The 18,552-nt window shown below is 41.1% G+C and overlaps 1 protein-coding gene and 1 long non-coding RNA gene across 13 annotated transcripts in view; one reads left to right on the forward strand and one right to left on the reverse strand.

The window, feature by feature from the left end:
- Positions 1-14,449, forward strand: part of mlip (muscular LMNA interacting protein) — a 72,606-nt gene extending 58,157 nt beyond the window's left edge. For 7 of the 8 annotated variants that reach the window (XM_008118759.3, XM_008118761.3, XM_008118760.3 and 4 more), the window contains 4 exons: positions 6,394-6,447; positions 8,452-8,611; positions 10,330-10,369; positions 14,146-14,449. In XM_008118759.3, coding sequence (XP_008116966.2) covers positions 6,394-6,447; positions 8,452-8,610 — 213 coding nt within the window. In that variant the 3' untranslated portion in view covers position 8,611; positions 10,330-10,369; positions 14,146-14,449. The remainder of the gene's footprint in view (positions 1-6,393; positions 6,448-8,451; positions 8,612-10,329; positions 10,370-14,145) is intronic. The other variant, XM_008118758.3, reaches the window with a different exon arrangement.
- Positions 1-18,552, reverse strand: part of LOC103280277 (probable RNA-directed DNA polymerase from transposon BS) — a 115,200-nt gene that overhangs the window by 92,432 nt on the left and 4,216 nt on the right. The gene's annotated exons all lie outside the window — the stretch shown is intronic.

Here is an 18,552-nt window from a genome sequence, read left to right on the forward strand (position 1 = left end):
TCCTTTGGATGGTTTCACAATGAATCAAGGTAGTGCTTAACAAATTTGCATCCACATGTTCTGAATTTTACTGTGCCTTACGCCATTGCCTCAGACTAATAGGAATGGCACAAAACACAAAGTAATAGTGCTGCTAAGGTTTATCAGATGACATCTTAATATATTCTTGTGAACTGCATAATACTGACAGTGTTGAAGCTTCATTACTACATCCATTACTGGATTGAAGAGTGTCCAAAGTAAATAATAATAATAATAATAATAACAACAACAACAACAACAACAACAACAACCACAACTTTATTCTTCTCTCCAACCTCATCTCCCCGAAGGGACTCGGGGCAGCTCACATGGGGACCAAACCCAGCAATACACAATAAAATACAATCACATAAATACATTTAAAACATATAAACATAAACTCATAAAACATAAAAAATATGGGAATAATTTAAAAAAGATTGAACACATGTCTCTCCTTAAAATATCATGGGGTGGAATGGGAATATTGTACATGCACTATTTCTGGTATCACAAATGAATATAATGGGTTTGAACATACTTTGTCTTATTGTTAAATGCTTTAAATGCTTTAAATTTAAATGCTTTAAATTAGACTCTGGGCTAATAGCAATGGTTATTCAGGTTTTTTTTAAAAAAAATAAAAAATAAATCCACTTTTTTAAAGTCATTTAGACTTTTCTTTAAAGGTCCAGGGAGTGGTGCAGTTGGTTAAGTAGCCAGCTGCAATAAATCACTATGACCAAGAGGTCATGAATTCGAGGCCAGCCTGTGTCGGAGTGAGCACCCGACCATTAAAATAAATAAAAAATAGCGCCTGCTCATTGTTGACCGAAGCAACTGAAAGATAGTTGCATCTATCAAGTAGGAATGTAGGTACCGCTTTGTGGGGAGGCTAATTAAACTAATTTACAACACCATAAAAATCGTCCAGCAGCCGTTTGGAATGAGGAAGTATCCATCAAGATGTCACAGTGAATGATGAAGCAGCTGCTCCCCCTGTGGCCAGAATCGAGCATCCACTCAGGAAGCTGGAAGCTGGAGAATGTTAAATAGCCTCTGCGTCTGTCTCTGTCTATGTCTCTATGTTCATATGGCATTGAATGTTTGCCATGGATGTATACATTGTGATCCACCCTGAGTCCCCTTCGGGGTGAGAAGGGTGGAATATAAATACTGTAAATAATAATAATAATAATAATAATAATAATAATAATAATAATTTAAAGTATGCATTATTTCAGTCACTGCTCTATGTTCCACTGAAAGCTGTATTTGAAACGACCCATTGATATGACTTTACTCTGCACTATTTTCATTTTGCCACTAGGGAGCAAGAGTGTTGAACAAACTGACCTTCCGCATTTTTTAGCTTAGCAAACTAAACCTTAATGATTTATTAGAGGCAGAAATTTCCAAAGGTATTTTTTTAAAAATCGCTCCCTTGAAAATATTGTTCATGAATAAGCCTAGGGGGATTGCAATGCTATACAGTCAGCTTCATTTCGGTGGGTTGCTGTGAGTTTTCCAGGCTGTATGGCCATGAAAACCTTCGACAACACAGCTTCATTTCATTTTGATACAACACATTTGCTTTAGAAATCATTCACACTAAAGGCTGCATGAAGTTCTTATTCCATGGTAACCGTGCTAGGATAGATATTGAATACAAACTGGGATGAGCATCTTTGATATTGTACCTCTCTTAATTCAGTTAATTGCATTGACTTGCTACTCCGTGATCCCATGATAGCCCACATAGCCTTGTTACCTTGTATTCCTACACTTCTGCTGCTTTGTCATATTTATTACTAATTTATTATTATTTTAGAAATTTTGCAGTTTTAGCAATGAACAACCAAAAAAGGCAAATATAACTATAATATTTCAAATAAACACAAAATAATCAGCTGGGAATAGTGATTGGGAGGGGGAGAAGAAAAGAGTCATAGGATGCAAGCCATATTACATAAATATGATACAAAGCCTTATACAACACCCCCCCTCCAAACCCCCCCCCCATCTTGATAACAAGTAATCTTTTCTCTCCTGCTTTATTCATTATAATGTGTAATACTTGACTGTTTTTAACAGCTGGAAACATTGTCCTAGAAGCAATTTTAATAGCCTTTTAGAAGAAGCCATTTTTATAAATTTTAAATACTTCTGGATGCCAGTGAAATAGCTCTTTCTTTCTTAAAGCTATAGAGTAAATATATCTGAAAGAGATAAGCATTAAACTAATTCACTAAGACAGGAATGACATGGGAAAGAAAGAACTCATGCAATCTTGTTGCTGGTTTTTTTTTTTTTTTGCCAGCAAGTAGATGCTGATGTCAAGGCTGCTGGAAATAAAAGAACATCTATGGCAAAAACACTTTTCATAAAACCCAGATTACTGCTGTGAATGACAGCAGGTGATCTGCAATACCTTGAAAAGTACCGAGAGCAAACAACAACAAGTCATTATCTTCCAGTAAAGGCACAAAACTCTAATTAATCTATCATGCAATTTGTCTTACTCACAGCTACTGTGCCAAGCAGTTTGATAACTACATATTACTGGCTGAGAAATGTGAAATGAGGGGAAGGTGAACAAAATAAGGTAGTGGTGGCATAGGATAATTTTTTTCTTTCACTATTCATGTTCCCTAGACTCTTTGTCTCTCTGAGTGGATTATATTGCAGTGTAGACTCATATAATCCAGTTCAAAGCAGATAATGTGGATTATCTGCTTTTGATAATCTGTATTATATGGCAGTATAGAAGGGGCCTAAGTGGTTTTATGAGCTCATACAATGAGATATGAATAGGTGTGATTGGATAAATGAGTGTGTCTACTCCCACAAGAGCCTGCACAGTGTTATGGCTTGAGTGCTGGAGTTTCATTCTGGAGACTAGGATTTGAATCTTCATGCAGTCATGAAACCCATTGAATGTTTTTGGGCAGAGCAAACTCTTAGCCTCGGGGGGGGGGGGAGACAAAGGTAACCCTACCAAACAAATCTTACCAAGAAAACTCCATGAAAGGTTGCCATAAATCAGAAATAACTTGAAGGTAAAGAAAAACAACAGATCTCACCTGAAAAGCATTTCAGATGGTGAATACACTAGACAACTATGGCTGGATCTACACTCCCCTATATTCCAGGATCTGATCCCAGATTATTTGTTTGTCCCAGATTAATTGGCACTGTAGACTCATATAATCCAGTTAAAAGCAGATAATCTGGCATCCGATTCTGGGATATAAGGCAGTGTAGATCCAGCCTAGAACTCGGCCAGTTCTCATTAACTGGTGGCAGATGAGATTGGATGCAATTTTTCCTGTTGTTCTCAGAGAGTATGCCTGATTCATGTTGTAGTGGAAACTACAGCTCTTTGAGGTATTGTTGAAAGGAGAGGAAAATTAGTCTTCCTGATGAATTCCAGTCTAGGATTGTTGGCAGGACTATAGCCAGAAAAAAAATTCAGGGGGAGGGGTGGTTGAAACCTGTTTTTAGCAAATCATGAAGAGTAGTTCCATAATGCAAAATAATTTAGAAATCAGACTCCCTTGATAATTTCAGTAGACACTCAAGACAGATAAACTTCAGTGAACACTCATGGGGATTTGGTTAATCTGTTAAAATTCATGAGTAAACCAGGTTTTTTAAAAAAATTGAAAAAATTCAGGGGGTGAACCCCTAACCCCCCCCCCCACTCCCCCTTGGCTACAGCCCTGATTGTTGGCCATCTTCAAAAGGGATTCTAAAAAGTGTGAAATGGTTACTTGTCTCTAGTCCAAATGGAGATATTAGGCTAAGAAAGAAAACTGCTCTACCCAGAGGCGGCTTTACCTATACGCAAATTACGCAAATGTGGAAGGCGCCTGGGGGCCCCCATCCCCTGGGGGTGCTATTGAGGCGCCCGGCCTAGGAAAACCTGGGGTGCGTTGCTGTCTAGCAATGTGCCCGGAGTTTCCCCCAAAGTGACAGGCCTTTACCACAGGGAAGAGTTTCCTCCCTCCGGCAAAGGCCTGGCCTGAGAGAGAAGCAGGGAGGGAAGGGGAGAGTGAAGGGAAGAGGGAGCCTTGTTGGCCGCTTGCCCTTCTCCTCGCCCTGCCTTGGAGCCAAGAGTCACCCCGCTCTGAACCAGGTGAGCCTCCCCGGCTCCAAGGCAGGGCAGGGCAAGGAGAAGGGTAAGCGGCCAGCACAGCTCCCTCTTCCCTTCTCTCTCCCCTTCCCTTCCTGCTTTTCTCTCTCTCTCTCTCTCTTTCTCTCTCTCTCTCTCTCAGAGACCTCTCAGAGAGAGAGAGAGAAGCAGGGAGGGAAGGGGAGAGAGAAGGGAAGAGGGAGCTGTGCCTGCCGCTTGCCCTTTTCCTTGCCCTGCCTTGGAGCCTGGCAGAGAGAAAGCCAGGTGAGGCCTGAGGTGAGGTGGCAACGACGATGGAAAAGAAGCAGCTTGCCATTTTCTCCTTCCTCCTCCTCGGCCTCCTTCCCTGGAGCCAGCCCTCGCCCCCTCCCATTGGCTGAGACTGTGCTGTCCCACCCACCGAAGGCCCCCATTGGCCACTTGCCGCTTCCCAGCTTTGATTGACGGGTGGCAAGGAGGGCCTTCTGTGGGGGGGGGGGGTGGAGAGAGAGAGAGATATGGAGGTCTCCGAGAGAAGAATAAGAAGCCCCGAGGGAGGGAGAAAGGAAACAACACCCCTTCATGGTTTGTGGGTCTCATTGCCTTTTGTCACCTCCCTTGTTTGCAGTTGTGAGGAGAAGGCAGGCTGTGTTTTGGAACGTGAGGGCCAAGCCTGTCCTTGGCTGGGGTCAGGGCTCTCTGGGGAAGGGAGAACTACAACTCCCAGGTTCCCAGGGCCAATCATCCTCACACCATGACAGTATTCCCAACTGGCCATGTTGGGCCTGTCTGTGTGCCAAGTTTGGTCCGGATTCGTCATCAGCTGGGTTCAGTGCTCTCTGAATACATATGAACTATAACTCCTGGAGTTCACAGTCAGTCACCCCTAAACCCTGCTTGTATTCAAAGTTGGCCAAGTTGGGTCTGTATGCCAAGTTTGGTTCGGATCCATCATTGTTTGGGTTCACAGTGCTCTCTGGATGTAGGTGAACTGCCACTCCCCAAACTCAAGGGCAACCCCATCCAAACACCTCCAGTATTTTCTGTTGGTCATGTGGGTTCAAGGTGCCAAGTTTGATCCAGGTCCATCATTGGTAGGGTGCAGAGTGTTCTTTGATTGTAGGTGAACTATACGTCCCAGCAACTACAACTCCCAAATGTCAAGGGCAATTATCCCCAAACCCCGTGTGTATTCAAAGTTGGCCATGTTGGATCTGTGTGCCAACTTTGGTCTAGTAAATAAAGAGCAACACTCAAAACACAGAGAAATTGGTTGCTGTGAGTTTTCAGGCCATATGGTCATGTTCCAAAAGCATTCTCCCCTGACGTTTCACCTGCATCTATGGCAGGCATCCTCAGGGGTTGGAAACTAGTCAAGTGGGGTTTATATATCTGCGGAAGGTCCAGGGCAGGAGAAAGAAAGAACTCTTGTCTGTTGAAGGCAGGTGTGAATGTTTCAATTGCCCACCTTGATTAGCATTGAATAGCCTTTCAGCTTCAAAGCTTGGCTGCTTCCTGTCTGGGGGAATCCTTTTTTGGGATGATTTATTATTATTATTATTATTATTATTATTATTATTATTATTATTATTATTTATTAGGCCTCGCTTCCAGGAAGGTTCCTCCGCTGTGGCTCCCTGCCTATCTATCTACCTTGCCACATATTCTCCACATTATGTGTATGTCTGTGTGTATATAAGATATATATATATATATATATATATATATATATATATATATATACACACACACACACACACACACACACACAAACACATATGCAGGGACCATATGTGCTATATATATATGTATATATCTCTCTCTCACACACACACATATATTCTATTCACTTCTACCTTTTATTTTTCAGTGATTGGTTTGGGGGGGGTGTGTGTGCCAAAAATACTGTTTGCTTACGCTTGAAAATTACCTAGGGTCGGCCCTGGCTCTACCCCTCAACATTGCATGGTTTTGTGTACATAGCAAAACACTGTGCACAATTTGTGTATTTTAGAGTTATGCAAACCTGTCCTAAATACACACACATCATTAGAACTGCATTTTTCATGTAGCCAAGAGGAGCTTCCAAATGTGAAGTTATCACAAGGGAGTCATGAATATGCATATCTGCAAATACCAGTTGTTTTCCCTCATTGCCTTGGCCTTTCATTTCCATTATGCCAAGTGCCTGTCAGGCTATTTTGTTATATGCTACCATCGCCCTGCAATGTTTTTGACATTTGTTTTCTTCTTTATAGCCTACTCATCCAATAGTACCTATTCCAGAAGATGAAGCGCTCAGCTCTAAAGAGGTAATATATGAGGGATTATAAATCAGCTTTATTTTTGCCAATGCAGCAGAAAAGAAAAATGGGAAGCGTGCATGTGAATGACAGTGGCCACTTTATTTCACAAGTTAACAAGCCGACCCTGCAAATATAACATTGATAACATTTGTTCATTGACCATATTTCAGGTTAGATGACTTTTTGTCACTGTGATATTTCATTCTTTCCTTCCAGTTAATCAGTCCCCTCTCCTCACACTATTGACCTCATCAAATCCCATCCTAGCTTGCTGCCTCATGCTGCCAGGATGGAGTCTGCTGGAGCCTATTTTGTGATGCAGGGCTACTTCTGGTGGGGCTCCATTGGGTTCTGTAATGGCAGCATGCCAGCAGCAGGCTAAGAGGGAGCCCTGAGGAGATAGGTGATTACCCATATCCCCATAGAAGAAGCCGGGGACAGCACGGGAGGAAGCTGGGGACAGCTGGGAAACATTGTAGGATGGTCACCCATGACCAACCATGGTAAAGGGACTATGCTGTCCCATGGTTTCCCCTGTTGTCCCTTGGCTTCTAGACCTTGATTTGATGAGGTTCTTACTTTCCATGCTTAGAAAAGAGCAGGGTGGGGGCGGCTGCAGAAATGTCTTGTATCGAGAAGCAAAATGGTTACATTATCTGCACTGCCCTTCAGAAGACTCTTAAATCGCAGGAGATGATATAACTTTTCCCCATCTCAATAGGGGATATAGGATACTTCTCCAATCTCTCCGCCAGGCATGGAATAGCTGTGGGGAAGACATTAGCAAGTCTAGGGAGTGATAAGTGGATTGCTGTAGCGGTAGCTCTTTATACAGAAAGTAACTGGTCTATTGATGCTGTATTCTGTTGACTGGGGTTGTATCCATGAAATCTCATGCTAAAATAAAAGCGATTTAGTCTGAAATGTCTGAAGTGATATAGTTTGAAATAAAAATGCTGAAATGTGCTGACATTTTTCTTTTCTCTCTCTTTCTTTTCCTGCACTGCAAGGAATTAACATGGCTACTATGAAAACTAAAACAGTAACATTGTAAATTATCTCCCATTATGTTATGTTATGTTAGGGCATGCCTTGGTTACTACTAATAATGGTAATAATAATGGCAAAGAACTACTGTGTTTCTTCAATTCTAAGATATACTTTTCTCCTATATAAACATCTGTAAAATAGGATGTGTCGCAGCTGCATCTTATGTATTTTTGGTGGTGGTGATACTGAAGTTAGGGTGCATCTTACAATCGGCAGATGGCCATTAAAACTTTGTAAAAATAATAATAGCAGAAACCCCAGAGGCCATCCAGTCCAACCACTCCTGCCATACAGGAAAAACATAATAAAAGCACCTCCTGAGCGGTTGGAGGGAAATAGGGTTTTGGAAGCAAAGAAAACAGAGGGAGGGAGGAAGGTCTGGGCAGCAAGGAAAAGAGTCTAGGCCAGTGGTTCTTAACCTGGGGTCCCCAGATGTTTTTGGCCTTCAACTCCCAGAAATCCTAACAGCTGGTAAACTGGCTGGAATTACTGGGAGTTGTAGGCCAAAAACATCTGGGGACCCCAGATTGAGAACTACTGGTCTAGGCAGTGAGAGAGTCAGGGAAGAAAGGGCCTCTGCCCCAGGAGGACGCTGCTACTGCTGCTACTGCTGCTACTGCTGCCACTATTGTTGTTTCCAGCAGCTCAAAACTTTTCCCTGCATTTCTCAGGAGGAGAAAGAGGAGGTGGAGGGAAGCAGCATGGTGCCATGGAGCCCCACACTATCAGTTTGAGAACTCTTGCTCTAAAGAATAAATCAACTCTCTTGTCCTGCAAAGCTCCCAGTCATTTCATCTACCAAACTTGGAAGCAAGGGAAAACTTTGTGCTATAGAGAATCCTTTATTTCATTCCCAAATGCCCTTATTCTGAAAGCTAGTTGTTTTCCTTTTTCTTCTTTTTCAATCTTCTGTATTTTCTTCTGAATAACCATGTTTTTTTTAAACTGCAAATTCCTCAGCTCTGTTCCACTACCATAAAAGACAAAGCTCATGTTCCACTCTACCAAGAAAAGAAAGATACCAGGAAAGAAAGCTCTCCAGACAATGGAGGTCCTCACAGCAAAGCTCAACGTCTACTCAGAAGAGATCTTGGGAATGGTGTTGGAAAATCCAGCTAAGGTATGGCAACAGGTCTTCTTGATCACTTGGCTTTTTATATAATCACGTCAGACAGAGGTGCCCAACTTGAGGTTCTTCAATGTTATTGAATTGCCACGCCTGCCTGCCTGAGCCAGTATAGCCAATATTGATGAGGGATCACACCCAAAATCCTCTGGCGCAGGCCTGCACAACCTGAGGCCCTCCAGCAGTTCTGGGCTTCAACTCCCATCCCTAGCCAGCTTGTCCAATGTGGGAGTTGGAGGCCAAAACAGATGGAGGGTCACAGGTTTCGAGGGTTACCCTTTGCTTACTCTAGGATTTTCATACAAAATAATCTGGCAGTTGTTTTCTGTCACAGAACAGCATAACAATAAGATAGAGGGAGCTTCAAGCTGAACAGATTTCCCACTCTGGCATCACATCTTCAATGCCCAGAGGTAGCCACAATTTTCTCAGCATGACCAAACTGGATTTCCTTTCCCATCACACAATCATATCACTATCATTCTCCTACAGCTCTCTTGGTAATAGTTACAATGGGGAATATTAGGACATGACGTTCAGAGAGGGGTATTTAGACTTCTCAATCATAGAGCTCCTCTAGAACCTCACTAAACTACAAATAAAGGATGCTACTTATAGGCTACAGCCTATCAGTACTTTAACTACTAACTTTAGGTAGTTAAAGTGGAATCATAGTGCTTTAACTGAATAATACATAACCTGAGGAATCAATACAAGCCTGCAATTTCCAATAGACTCCAATTTTTGCTCTGCAGCTGGGCAACTTGTTTGTGAGGCCAGGTGCTAAACAGACTCCCCTTACCTCTGCTTCCACCTCTGCTTTTGCCTCTTTACTTTTGAATCGACACACCATCTTGCTTGGTCCTTACAAAAATATTTTTGAATGTGTCACATTCATGATATCTGAATGATGGGATGTTTACGGCTAATAGCAAGATATCTGCCCACTGAATCATTCAAAACATCAAAGCAACAAAGCCTTCACTGAGAGAGGTTCAGTACATTCCTTCTAATGTACATGTAGCATAATGGACCTGTCATTTTCTTGGAACAGAAATACAGAGAGGGGCTTTCAGATGGAGTGGTGTATATACATTATGCATGATAATCTGGACCTCTTATTGCTTATTAGTAAAGTAGTACATCTATTTATGGCCTTCAGAATCTCAAAAAATAAATTATAGGTTGCCCAACATTTACTTTACATTTGGCCCCTCCCACGCAAAAAGACATCATAGTAGTTGAATGTTTCCTGTGATGTTGCAGTGCAATACCGCAGGTGTTCCCTGTTGGAAATAGCAGTCTCATTTTTACAGAAGTATTACTTGCATTATAACTTTTAGCATGGCACTCACCATGAGCGAGAAGGCAAGGCTTCCCCCTGAAAAGGTGTGAAGTTAAACTTTTTTGTGTCCTGACATCATTACACTTGCAGCCCCCGTTGATGGCAGCCAATAAGAGGAGGAAGTTTGGGAAAAGTAAAATCAGCTAAGTACAGGATGGTAAATAATGGTAACTCCTGGGAGGACATGGGGTGGGGATGGTTTTTCAAAAATTAAATTGTGGAGGCTATTGGGAGTATCAGGCAGCTCATACTTTCTCCTCCTCTTCCCTAGTAGATTTATCCATATGCTCTAATCCTCATAATGCCATCACAAGGCATTGTGTACTTATTTTGTTTTCTCTTTCTCTCTCTCTCTCCTTTTATAAAGGCTGCCACTGTAAGGGTTCGATCTCTAAGAGCTAGCACAGGTATTGTTTCCTTCTTGATGTATTCACTATTCTTGCTCTAATGATACTCTTAAATTTCTTAAATTACTTTGAATGTTTCCTTTCATATTCAATTCTTTAAATCCGGTTGTTTAAAGACATAGATGGCACATACAGAGAGACACACAGCTATGCTGTCTACAATAATTATTCTGTATTAATTTGAATACATTCCTTTGAGTAGGCAGTAGCACACTTGCTTTTCCATTAGAATTACTAAGGGAAATCAGAAAGCTCTGGGTACCAATACAATGTGTGTCCATGAAAAACCTTGGTATTGCTTGGGTTTGGACAAATTCAAGACTTGGTACAAGTTTTTTTTTTGAAGAATGAAATTGCATTTTTTTAAATGTTCAAAAGACATAATATAAAGTATCTTTGCAATTTCTTCAACAACTCTGCAATGTAAACCAGAGCTAAGACTGATAAAATTAGTGGCGTGTTCTGAAGAAACATATGGGCAACCTAGAGCTCTCCAGATTTATTAGACCACAAATCCCATCATCTAACAGCACTGATTATGCAGCTAGACTGTTGGCAATGGCAAAAAATCTGGAATGTCACATATTGCTTATCCTAAAGAGCCATCAGGACTTAAACTAAATTTGAATCAGGGCTTTAAAGTTCACAGACATTTTAAATATACTACACCAATTTTGTACACTGTGTTTTCTTCTTGTGTGTTCATAGCAAAGTTTTGACTATCATGAATGAGTAGGTTACAATGGGCCATTTGTTTCTCACCATTTTGCAAAGTAAGGAAGCAATAATTAAACATTTTTCCTTGCCCAGTCCATTTGTTTATTCAATCAGGAATTTGGGGTTGAACTCTCAGGTGTAACACCAAATATATAGATATAGATATAGATATAGATACATGTAATGTGGCACTTTATTATGGAGTAAACAGCAAAACCTCTGAACCCAATCACACCAAATTTGGTCACAAAAGTCATAGTCCTCCAAGGTATGTCTTTCAATAAAAAACCCTAGAAAAATAGTACAAATTACAGAGGATGAGGAAGAGCCTTTCTCCCACTAACTGCCAGTTAGAAAGGTAGGCCTTTAGCTCCCCCCCCCCCCCCCACTGCCTTTGGGCTACTCCAGCTTGCCAAATAAGAATTCCCCTAGCTATAACACAGCCAAGCATTGAAGCTACAAGGTTATTCAGTGTAATTCAGCATTCATACCTGCCACACCGAGACTATTCATTGCTATTCAACATGGCCAACCAAGATTTCCCCTAGATGGAAAACTCCCAGGCTTTGAAGCCACAAGGCTACTCCTTCCCATTCAACTGGCCTAGCAAGGATGCCCTATGTAGAAAGCGGCCAGGCTTTTAAGCTGCAAGACTATTCAGTGCAATTCAAGCTGGCCAAACAATGATTCCCCTACAAAGGAAGTACCAGGCTTCACAGCAGCTCTTTGATTGAGGGTACTACTCCATCTACTCCAGAAAATGGCTAGGCTTTGAGGCTGCAAGGCTATTCACTGCTATTTCCCCTGGTCAACAAATGATTCCCATAAGCCACAGCAATGCGTGGCTGGGCAAAGCTTATATATATATATATATATATATATATATATATATATATATATATATATATATATATATATGGTAAAGGTTTCCCCTGACGTTAAGTCCAGTCATGTCTGACTCGGGGGTTGGTGCTCATCTCCATTTCTAAGCTGAAGATACCTCCAAGGTCATGTGGCCGGCATGACTGCATGGAGCTTTGTTACCTTCCCGCCAGAGTGGTACCTATTGATCTACTCACATTGGCATGTTTTCGAACTGCTAGGTTGGCAGGAGCTGGGGTTAACAGCGGGCGCTCATACCGCTCCCAGGATTTGAACCTGGCACCTTTTGTGTCTAGATCTGTATTCAAATGACAACTTGCACAAAATAAATATAACATTTTTCACTCTAATTAAAAACATTTTCAAAGCAAAATCCACCAACTATTTCCCCCCCTTTCATATGCAGAACCCCCCCCCTTTTTTTTTTTAAAGGAGAGACTCCTTGCCAGACAGGGAATATATCTTCATGATCAAGAGAATTTCAGAGTATGTCTAAACACATCATGACATCACATCAGTAAAAAAAACAACAACATAAGAATGAGAACAGGCAATAAAATAGTTTCTGTGGTTTGAGCTTTTTGACTGTTTTACATACACCAGTAAAGTCAATTTGCATAAATTGAAAGATGTTTAAAGTCAATCAAATGTTTCATTAACATTATTCCCACATATTTAACCTTTTCAGGAATCACTTATTTCTAATTTTGTAACATTCCAACTTGTCCAAATAGCATTACATATTTCTTTTTCTTTAAATATTGTTTTCTTTTTTCCTCTTCTTTTCTTTCCTTCTCTCCCCCCCTTCCCTTCCCTTCCTCTCCTTGACAACCACACATAATACCTTTTCTGAACACCAAATATGTTTTCTTTATACCACGTTTTCTTTATACAGGATAACAGATCTCAAGTAAAAATTCAATATTACTAGAAATGCATGGCTGAAACCAAAATTGTTCTTTCTCGTCTTTAAATAATGTTGTAAAACTAGTATTAGGCCTCAGACAGCAGATGCTGGAAGGGCAGTAACAACAACTCACTCCCCATTCTCCTGAGCATTCCCCACGCTGCTGCCATTTCCCACTTTGAAAGGAACTGTGTCTCATAACTCTGTCTTCTAAACCAGTCTGCTGTCTACAGATATAGTAGAGTATGCTTTGGGTGCATCTCTACCATGCAGTTTGATACCCTTTCGGGTTTCATGACGCCATCCTATTGAATCTTGGAATGTATATGGTGGTGACACACTTTTTTAAACATGGACCATTTTGTGACATGGTTATTTAGTTTTACTAGCAAACTAGAAGTTTAGCCAACCCCTTATAAGAGATTCAAACACATACATACTTAAATTGTAATAACGAAATGTACCGGGACACAACCTATCTCATGAAAACCTTTCATTTATATATTTAAAATATATGATTTATTGATTATTATAGACTCAAAGGTTTCTCATTATGTTTGTGTGACACACTTACACACTGCAGCCAACACACTAAGTGTTTTGACGCATAGTTTGGAAAGCTCTGCTCTATAGCTTTGGTAAACGGGAAAACTACAATTCCTATGACTCTGTATATCAGTTTCAAACTGATATAGCTATGCAGTGAGGAGACACTATTTTATTGCCAGTCTTGACCTGGTGGTTCAGTTTGGTTTCACATCACAGTTCAGTTGTGTTCCTATACATGGAATGAATTGGTTTGTGGATGGGAGGCATCATCTTGTTTTTTGTCTGTAAAATGTGTGAAGTTATGTGAGCATTCAGAAAGTCTCTGCTCTCCACAAGCAACAGTCAGTGAAGCTAAGGGAAGTGCATAGGATTACGTTGTGGCTGCATGAATCAGGGGTGACACTTGAACATATATTCACTGCATTCTGACCTTTATGCTTCTAGGGCCGTGAACATGCCTTCAAGTCATGTTCTACCGCATTTTTAAAGTGTTAAATGTGCCTTCAGCTTGAGTTATTGTTGCGAACATAACTTATTTACTGCAAATATTCTACACTCAAGTACTTTAGTCAAGTACTTATATGTTTTTGGATGTTTTTCACTCCAAGACAAATGGCTGTAAATTTGTAGTGTGATAGAGAAACATATGCTGTATTGAATATAAAAAAGTCACCATATGCCCCCCACATTAATGTGTCTCTGTTTTTTCTTCTTTTTCTAGACACTGGATAGTGTTTAATGTTAATTGTAGAGAATATTTAACAGTCAGATTCAATGCTGCCAAGAAATCCTTGCTGAAGAAAACTGCAACTTAATATTGTGCTCCACCCGCATTGCCTGTAATATAACTTTAAAATATTGGTAACACATCATACATAACCATGATCATAACCATGAAATGACTGTGGGAAACATCCATACAATCTCTCAAATTGCCAAATGGATTTTTAATGGATATTGAAGAAAATAGCATCATTTTTGGAGAAAGCTACTTACACGCTGAAATAAAATAAAACTGAATGTGATGTTGTGTAAAACATTTCTTGTTAATCATGATGCCTAGTCAGAATGTTTTGTCTGCTATTTTATCCTGTTGAATATCTTCTGGTCAGCTGTGCCAGGGTTGTTGTAAGACAATGTCAAGTTGCATGGGTAATGACTGCTGCAGCCATACTCAATACAAAACCTATCCTCCATGCCATGAAAAGATCACGTCACCCAACAATTCCAGAAAGTTGAAGAGATGAAATGGTAAAACTTTCTCTCTTTTATTTCTTCTAATGCTCTGATTAGGCGCTCTTCATGTAATCTTTACTCGTATCAAATGGGATCTAATTTATACCAGCTACAGACTCTGAGGGCGATTTGAAACAGTGGCACCAGAGGCGGTCACACACACACACTGTCCCCAACTTGTGACAACTTCAGGACAGAGTCCAGATCATCCAGCCAGACCAAGGCCCCATAAGCCCCACTAGACTCACTTTACCAGTTGTGTTGCTGTTACTGCTGCCAGATGGTTGCAGAGCTCTGTGAGAGCTCCTGGTTGCTGAAGGATCCCTGTGTTGACATCAACAGAGGTACTCATATGACCAGGGAGTGATCCTCCCTCTTTCTTCCTGATGTCATCATGGGATGCCTGTGAGCACTGTGGCTACCTGACAGCCATGAAGACAGTGACATGGATCTGATCCATCCCCTTTTATTGTGCTAATGAAGTAGGTGGTTGCTGATGAAGGGATGGTTGCAGCCGCCTGTGTGGACAGTGGCTCAGTCTTCATCAGACCTTGTCATGCTGTACACATTGTGCCAAAGCCACAAGATACTCCAGAGTTTTGTGCAAACTTTGGAACACCCCTTGACTTTCCTTAACATAGGCTGAACTGAATTAACCTGGACTACCTTTGTGGTAAAGATAAAAACATATGATGTAGGCTTACTCTGTGATAAGACTTGGAGAATATTATGGCAAAAGCCAGGAGTAATTATCTTGTGACTATGGACTAGAAAAAGAGAAAAGGGGAGATGGAGAATGAGCATAAAGGGAAAGATGGAGGAAGAGTGGGAGAGAACAGTGCAGGGACAGCAGTGCTAGGATTGCTAACATCTGTACGTTTATCTCGGCTACATTTGCACATGGCTCTTTCTAATCCAGTTGTGAAGCAACTAGCAAATGTGAGTAAGAAACAAACTGCAAATAAAGAAAACATCCTTGTTTGTACCAAACAGAATCAATGGGGGCTGTACAGAGAAGACCATATCATAATTTCCACATTCAAAGCAAATGTAACAAATCTATCCATTCCAAATATAAATAAATCTGAATATTTTGGGGAATTCTGATAAAAAGCAGGAATGCTCTTCCAGTTGAGACAGTGGTTCTCAACCTGTGGGTCCCCAGGTGTTTTGGCATACAACTCCCAGAAATCCCAGCCAGTTTACCAGCTGTTAGGATTTCTGCAGGCCAAAACATCTGGGAACTCACAGGTTGAGAACCACTGAGTTGGGATCAACCTTCAGAAAGAGTGGCTTTGACCCAATCCAGTGTTCACAGGTCAAATAGATGCAGCACTGTTTTGCTGCTATGAACAGCTCTCTGGTAGAACCTTGTTGGTGAAGTAGTTTCTGATGGTCACATTGCTGGGCACATGACCTTCCAGTAAGGCTCTGACAGGGAATTGCTTTTGGCCAGTGAAACAGCAGTAGTGGTGGCAGCGGTCCAAACATGCTCTCAGTCTGGTAGGTCATCTGGACAGCAAATGACTCTGAGGATGTTCTTGTACTGTAACCAAGGCAGCTCTGGAACACAATAGTTCAGATTGTTTCAATGGGTCTAGATGCTGAGATACTACTATTGAGAAAGCCCTTTTTGTGTCTTTATCAGGCTATCCTCTCAAGGTGGTAGCAGGACATGAGAAATCACTCCCATTGAGAATCTCAAACAACTAGCAGATTCATATGGGAAGAAATGCTCCTTCAGAAATCTTGGCCTTAACTATTCAGAACTTTGTCAAAAGCTATGTCTTGAACTGAGCTTGGGTACAAACTTAATGCCAATGAAATTAATGCAAGCCTGGGAACATGCAATTGGTAAGTCACACTCCAGGTAACAAACTAGTAGTCACTCAATTTGCTTAAAGGGTATATATGTGTTTGTGTTAATAGAGTAGCTTTAAAATCTACAGTGTAGAAAATATTGGTCAATTTTGTTTTGGTAAAAAAGTGGGGATACAGGAGGTAAACGGTCCCAGGCAAAACTTGGAAAATGTTCTTTTTTGGACTGCAATTCTAAGAAACCCCAAGCTTGTAGATCTGTTGCTACCAACATCAGAGGTACTGGAAGCTTTCACCTCCTCGCCCATAGCTTTTCAAGCTCTAATATACAATTCTGTGTCCTCCCAATTTTTTTTAAATGCTTGCAGAAACTGAAAATGTGATTATTATAGTGAGTATGCTTGTTTGATCATTTTGAATCCCACATTTAATGACTGATGAAACTGATAAAGAATTACAGTCTAGCTCAGCTCCAGGAATATTTCTTTGTGCCAAATATAACAATGGGGAACACTGTTGGAAGTGATTAATATTCTCTCTCCGAGTAGTTAAATATATTCCTAACATGTAAAATAATTTGATTTTGTTTAGAACTGGATCCGATTTTAATGGTCATTTGGTGTGGATGACATTTTATAGAACAAAGTTAGCAATAATTAAGATTGGTTGGTTTGTCTGGTTTTCTGTAATCCTTTGATAACAAGAGAATATCCCAGGGAGAAGGATAATATTATGGCCAATATATCTGCCACATATAAATGTGTTCACATATGTCCCACAACTTTAAAGAAAGAATTCATTTCTAGAGGTCTTGGTCAGGGCAGAAGGGAAAGCATGTTGTTTCTGGAGTGTTGTGTGGTGTCTCGGCCATGTTCTAACAGCCTTTTCTTCCAAAGTTTTGCCTGCATCTGTGGCTAGAATCTTCAGCTGATCCTCTGAAGATGCCAGCCACAGATACAGATGAAATTTCAGGAGGAAATGCTGTTAGAACACTGCCATATAGCCTAGAAACCACACAACACTCCAGTGATTGCGGCTGTGAAAGCCTTCGACAATACATGTCATTCCTCCTCTTAACATTGCCATTTATGCACACTTGAAAATCAAGGCTCTACTTATAAGGAATTTATTTCACAAAGGCAGTATTCCAAGGTGATCATGTGAGTAGCAATAGAAAATATATACTAGCAAGAGTACCCTTGTTGTTACACCTTTCTCCATTAGTGTAATCATGCCCTTTCATCAACCCATAGTCCTGAAATTGTACTTCTGTATCCCTTCAAAAACCTGCCTTCCAGCACTTTCCACTCTCTGATGCTATTTCAGTGCCAGAAAGGAGCCCCTGGTGGTGCAATGGGTTAAACTCTTGTGCCAGCAAGATTGCTGACCGACAGATCGGTGGTTCGTATCTGGGGAGCCAACAGATCGGTGGTTCATATCTGGGGAGTGATGTTGAGCACACCAGCCTCCTCACTCATATTGCTTTGACACCCAGTTGATCACTGCCAGGGGTTCCACAGGCTCATGGAAACCCGGTATTTCCACTCCAAATTAGCTTCAGTCACTCAGAAACATTGTATCCCCTCTTCAAAGCAGCTACTACAGTAGCTGAAAACCACAGGCAACCGCTCTCATTCAAGGCTCCATTGTCCTTTGCTACATTTTAACCGGAGTAATAAATTGTATTCGCTTTCCGCTTTCACTTCCAGCCTTCCAAAGAGCTTCCTTTTTGCACTCTTCTGTTGCAACCTAAAAACTGACAATAAACCCCTTTCCAAGTCGCGGATCCATGCCTGCTCGACCGAGGCGGCCCACGGCGGCCTCAGGAGCAAGGGGATGCGGTTTTCCCAACCGCGGATACGGAACCGTATCTGTGGTTCAAGGGTTTGCTTCGGACCAATTCCATTTCACTACGAAACACTTTTAAAAACAAACAGCTTTCTTGCTTTTTGCCGCAACAGCCCTGGTCTCTCTCTGCCAGGATGAATTGGTTCCCTTTCATGAATGAATTTCCCTTTATGAGCATGGGCAACGTGATCCAAACTGCCCTTTTGTGCCTTCTTATGAATTCCCA

This window comes from Anolis carolinensis, chromosome 1 (assembly GCF_035594765.1).
Source record: "Anolis carolinensis isolate JA03-04 chromosome 1, rAnoCar3.1.pri, whole genome shotgun sequence".
NCBI classification, from domain to species: domain Eukaryota; kingdom Metazoa; phylum Chordata; class Lepidosauria; order Squamata; family Dactyloidae; genus Anolis; species Anolis carolinensis.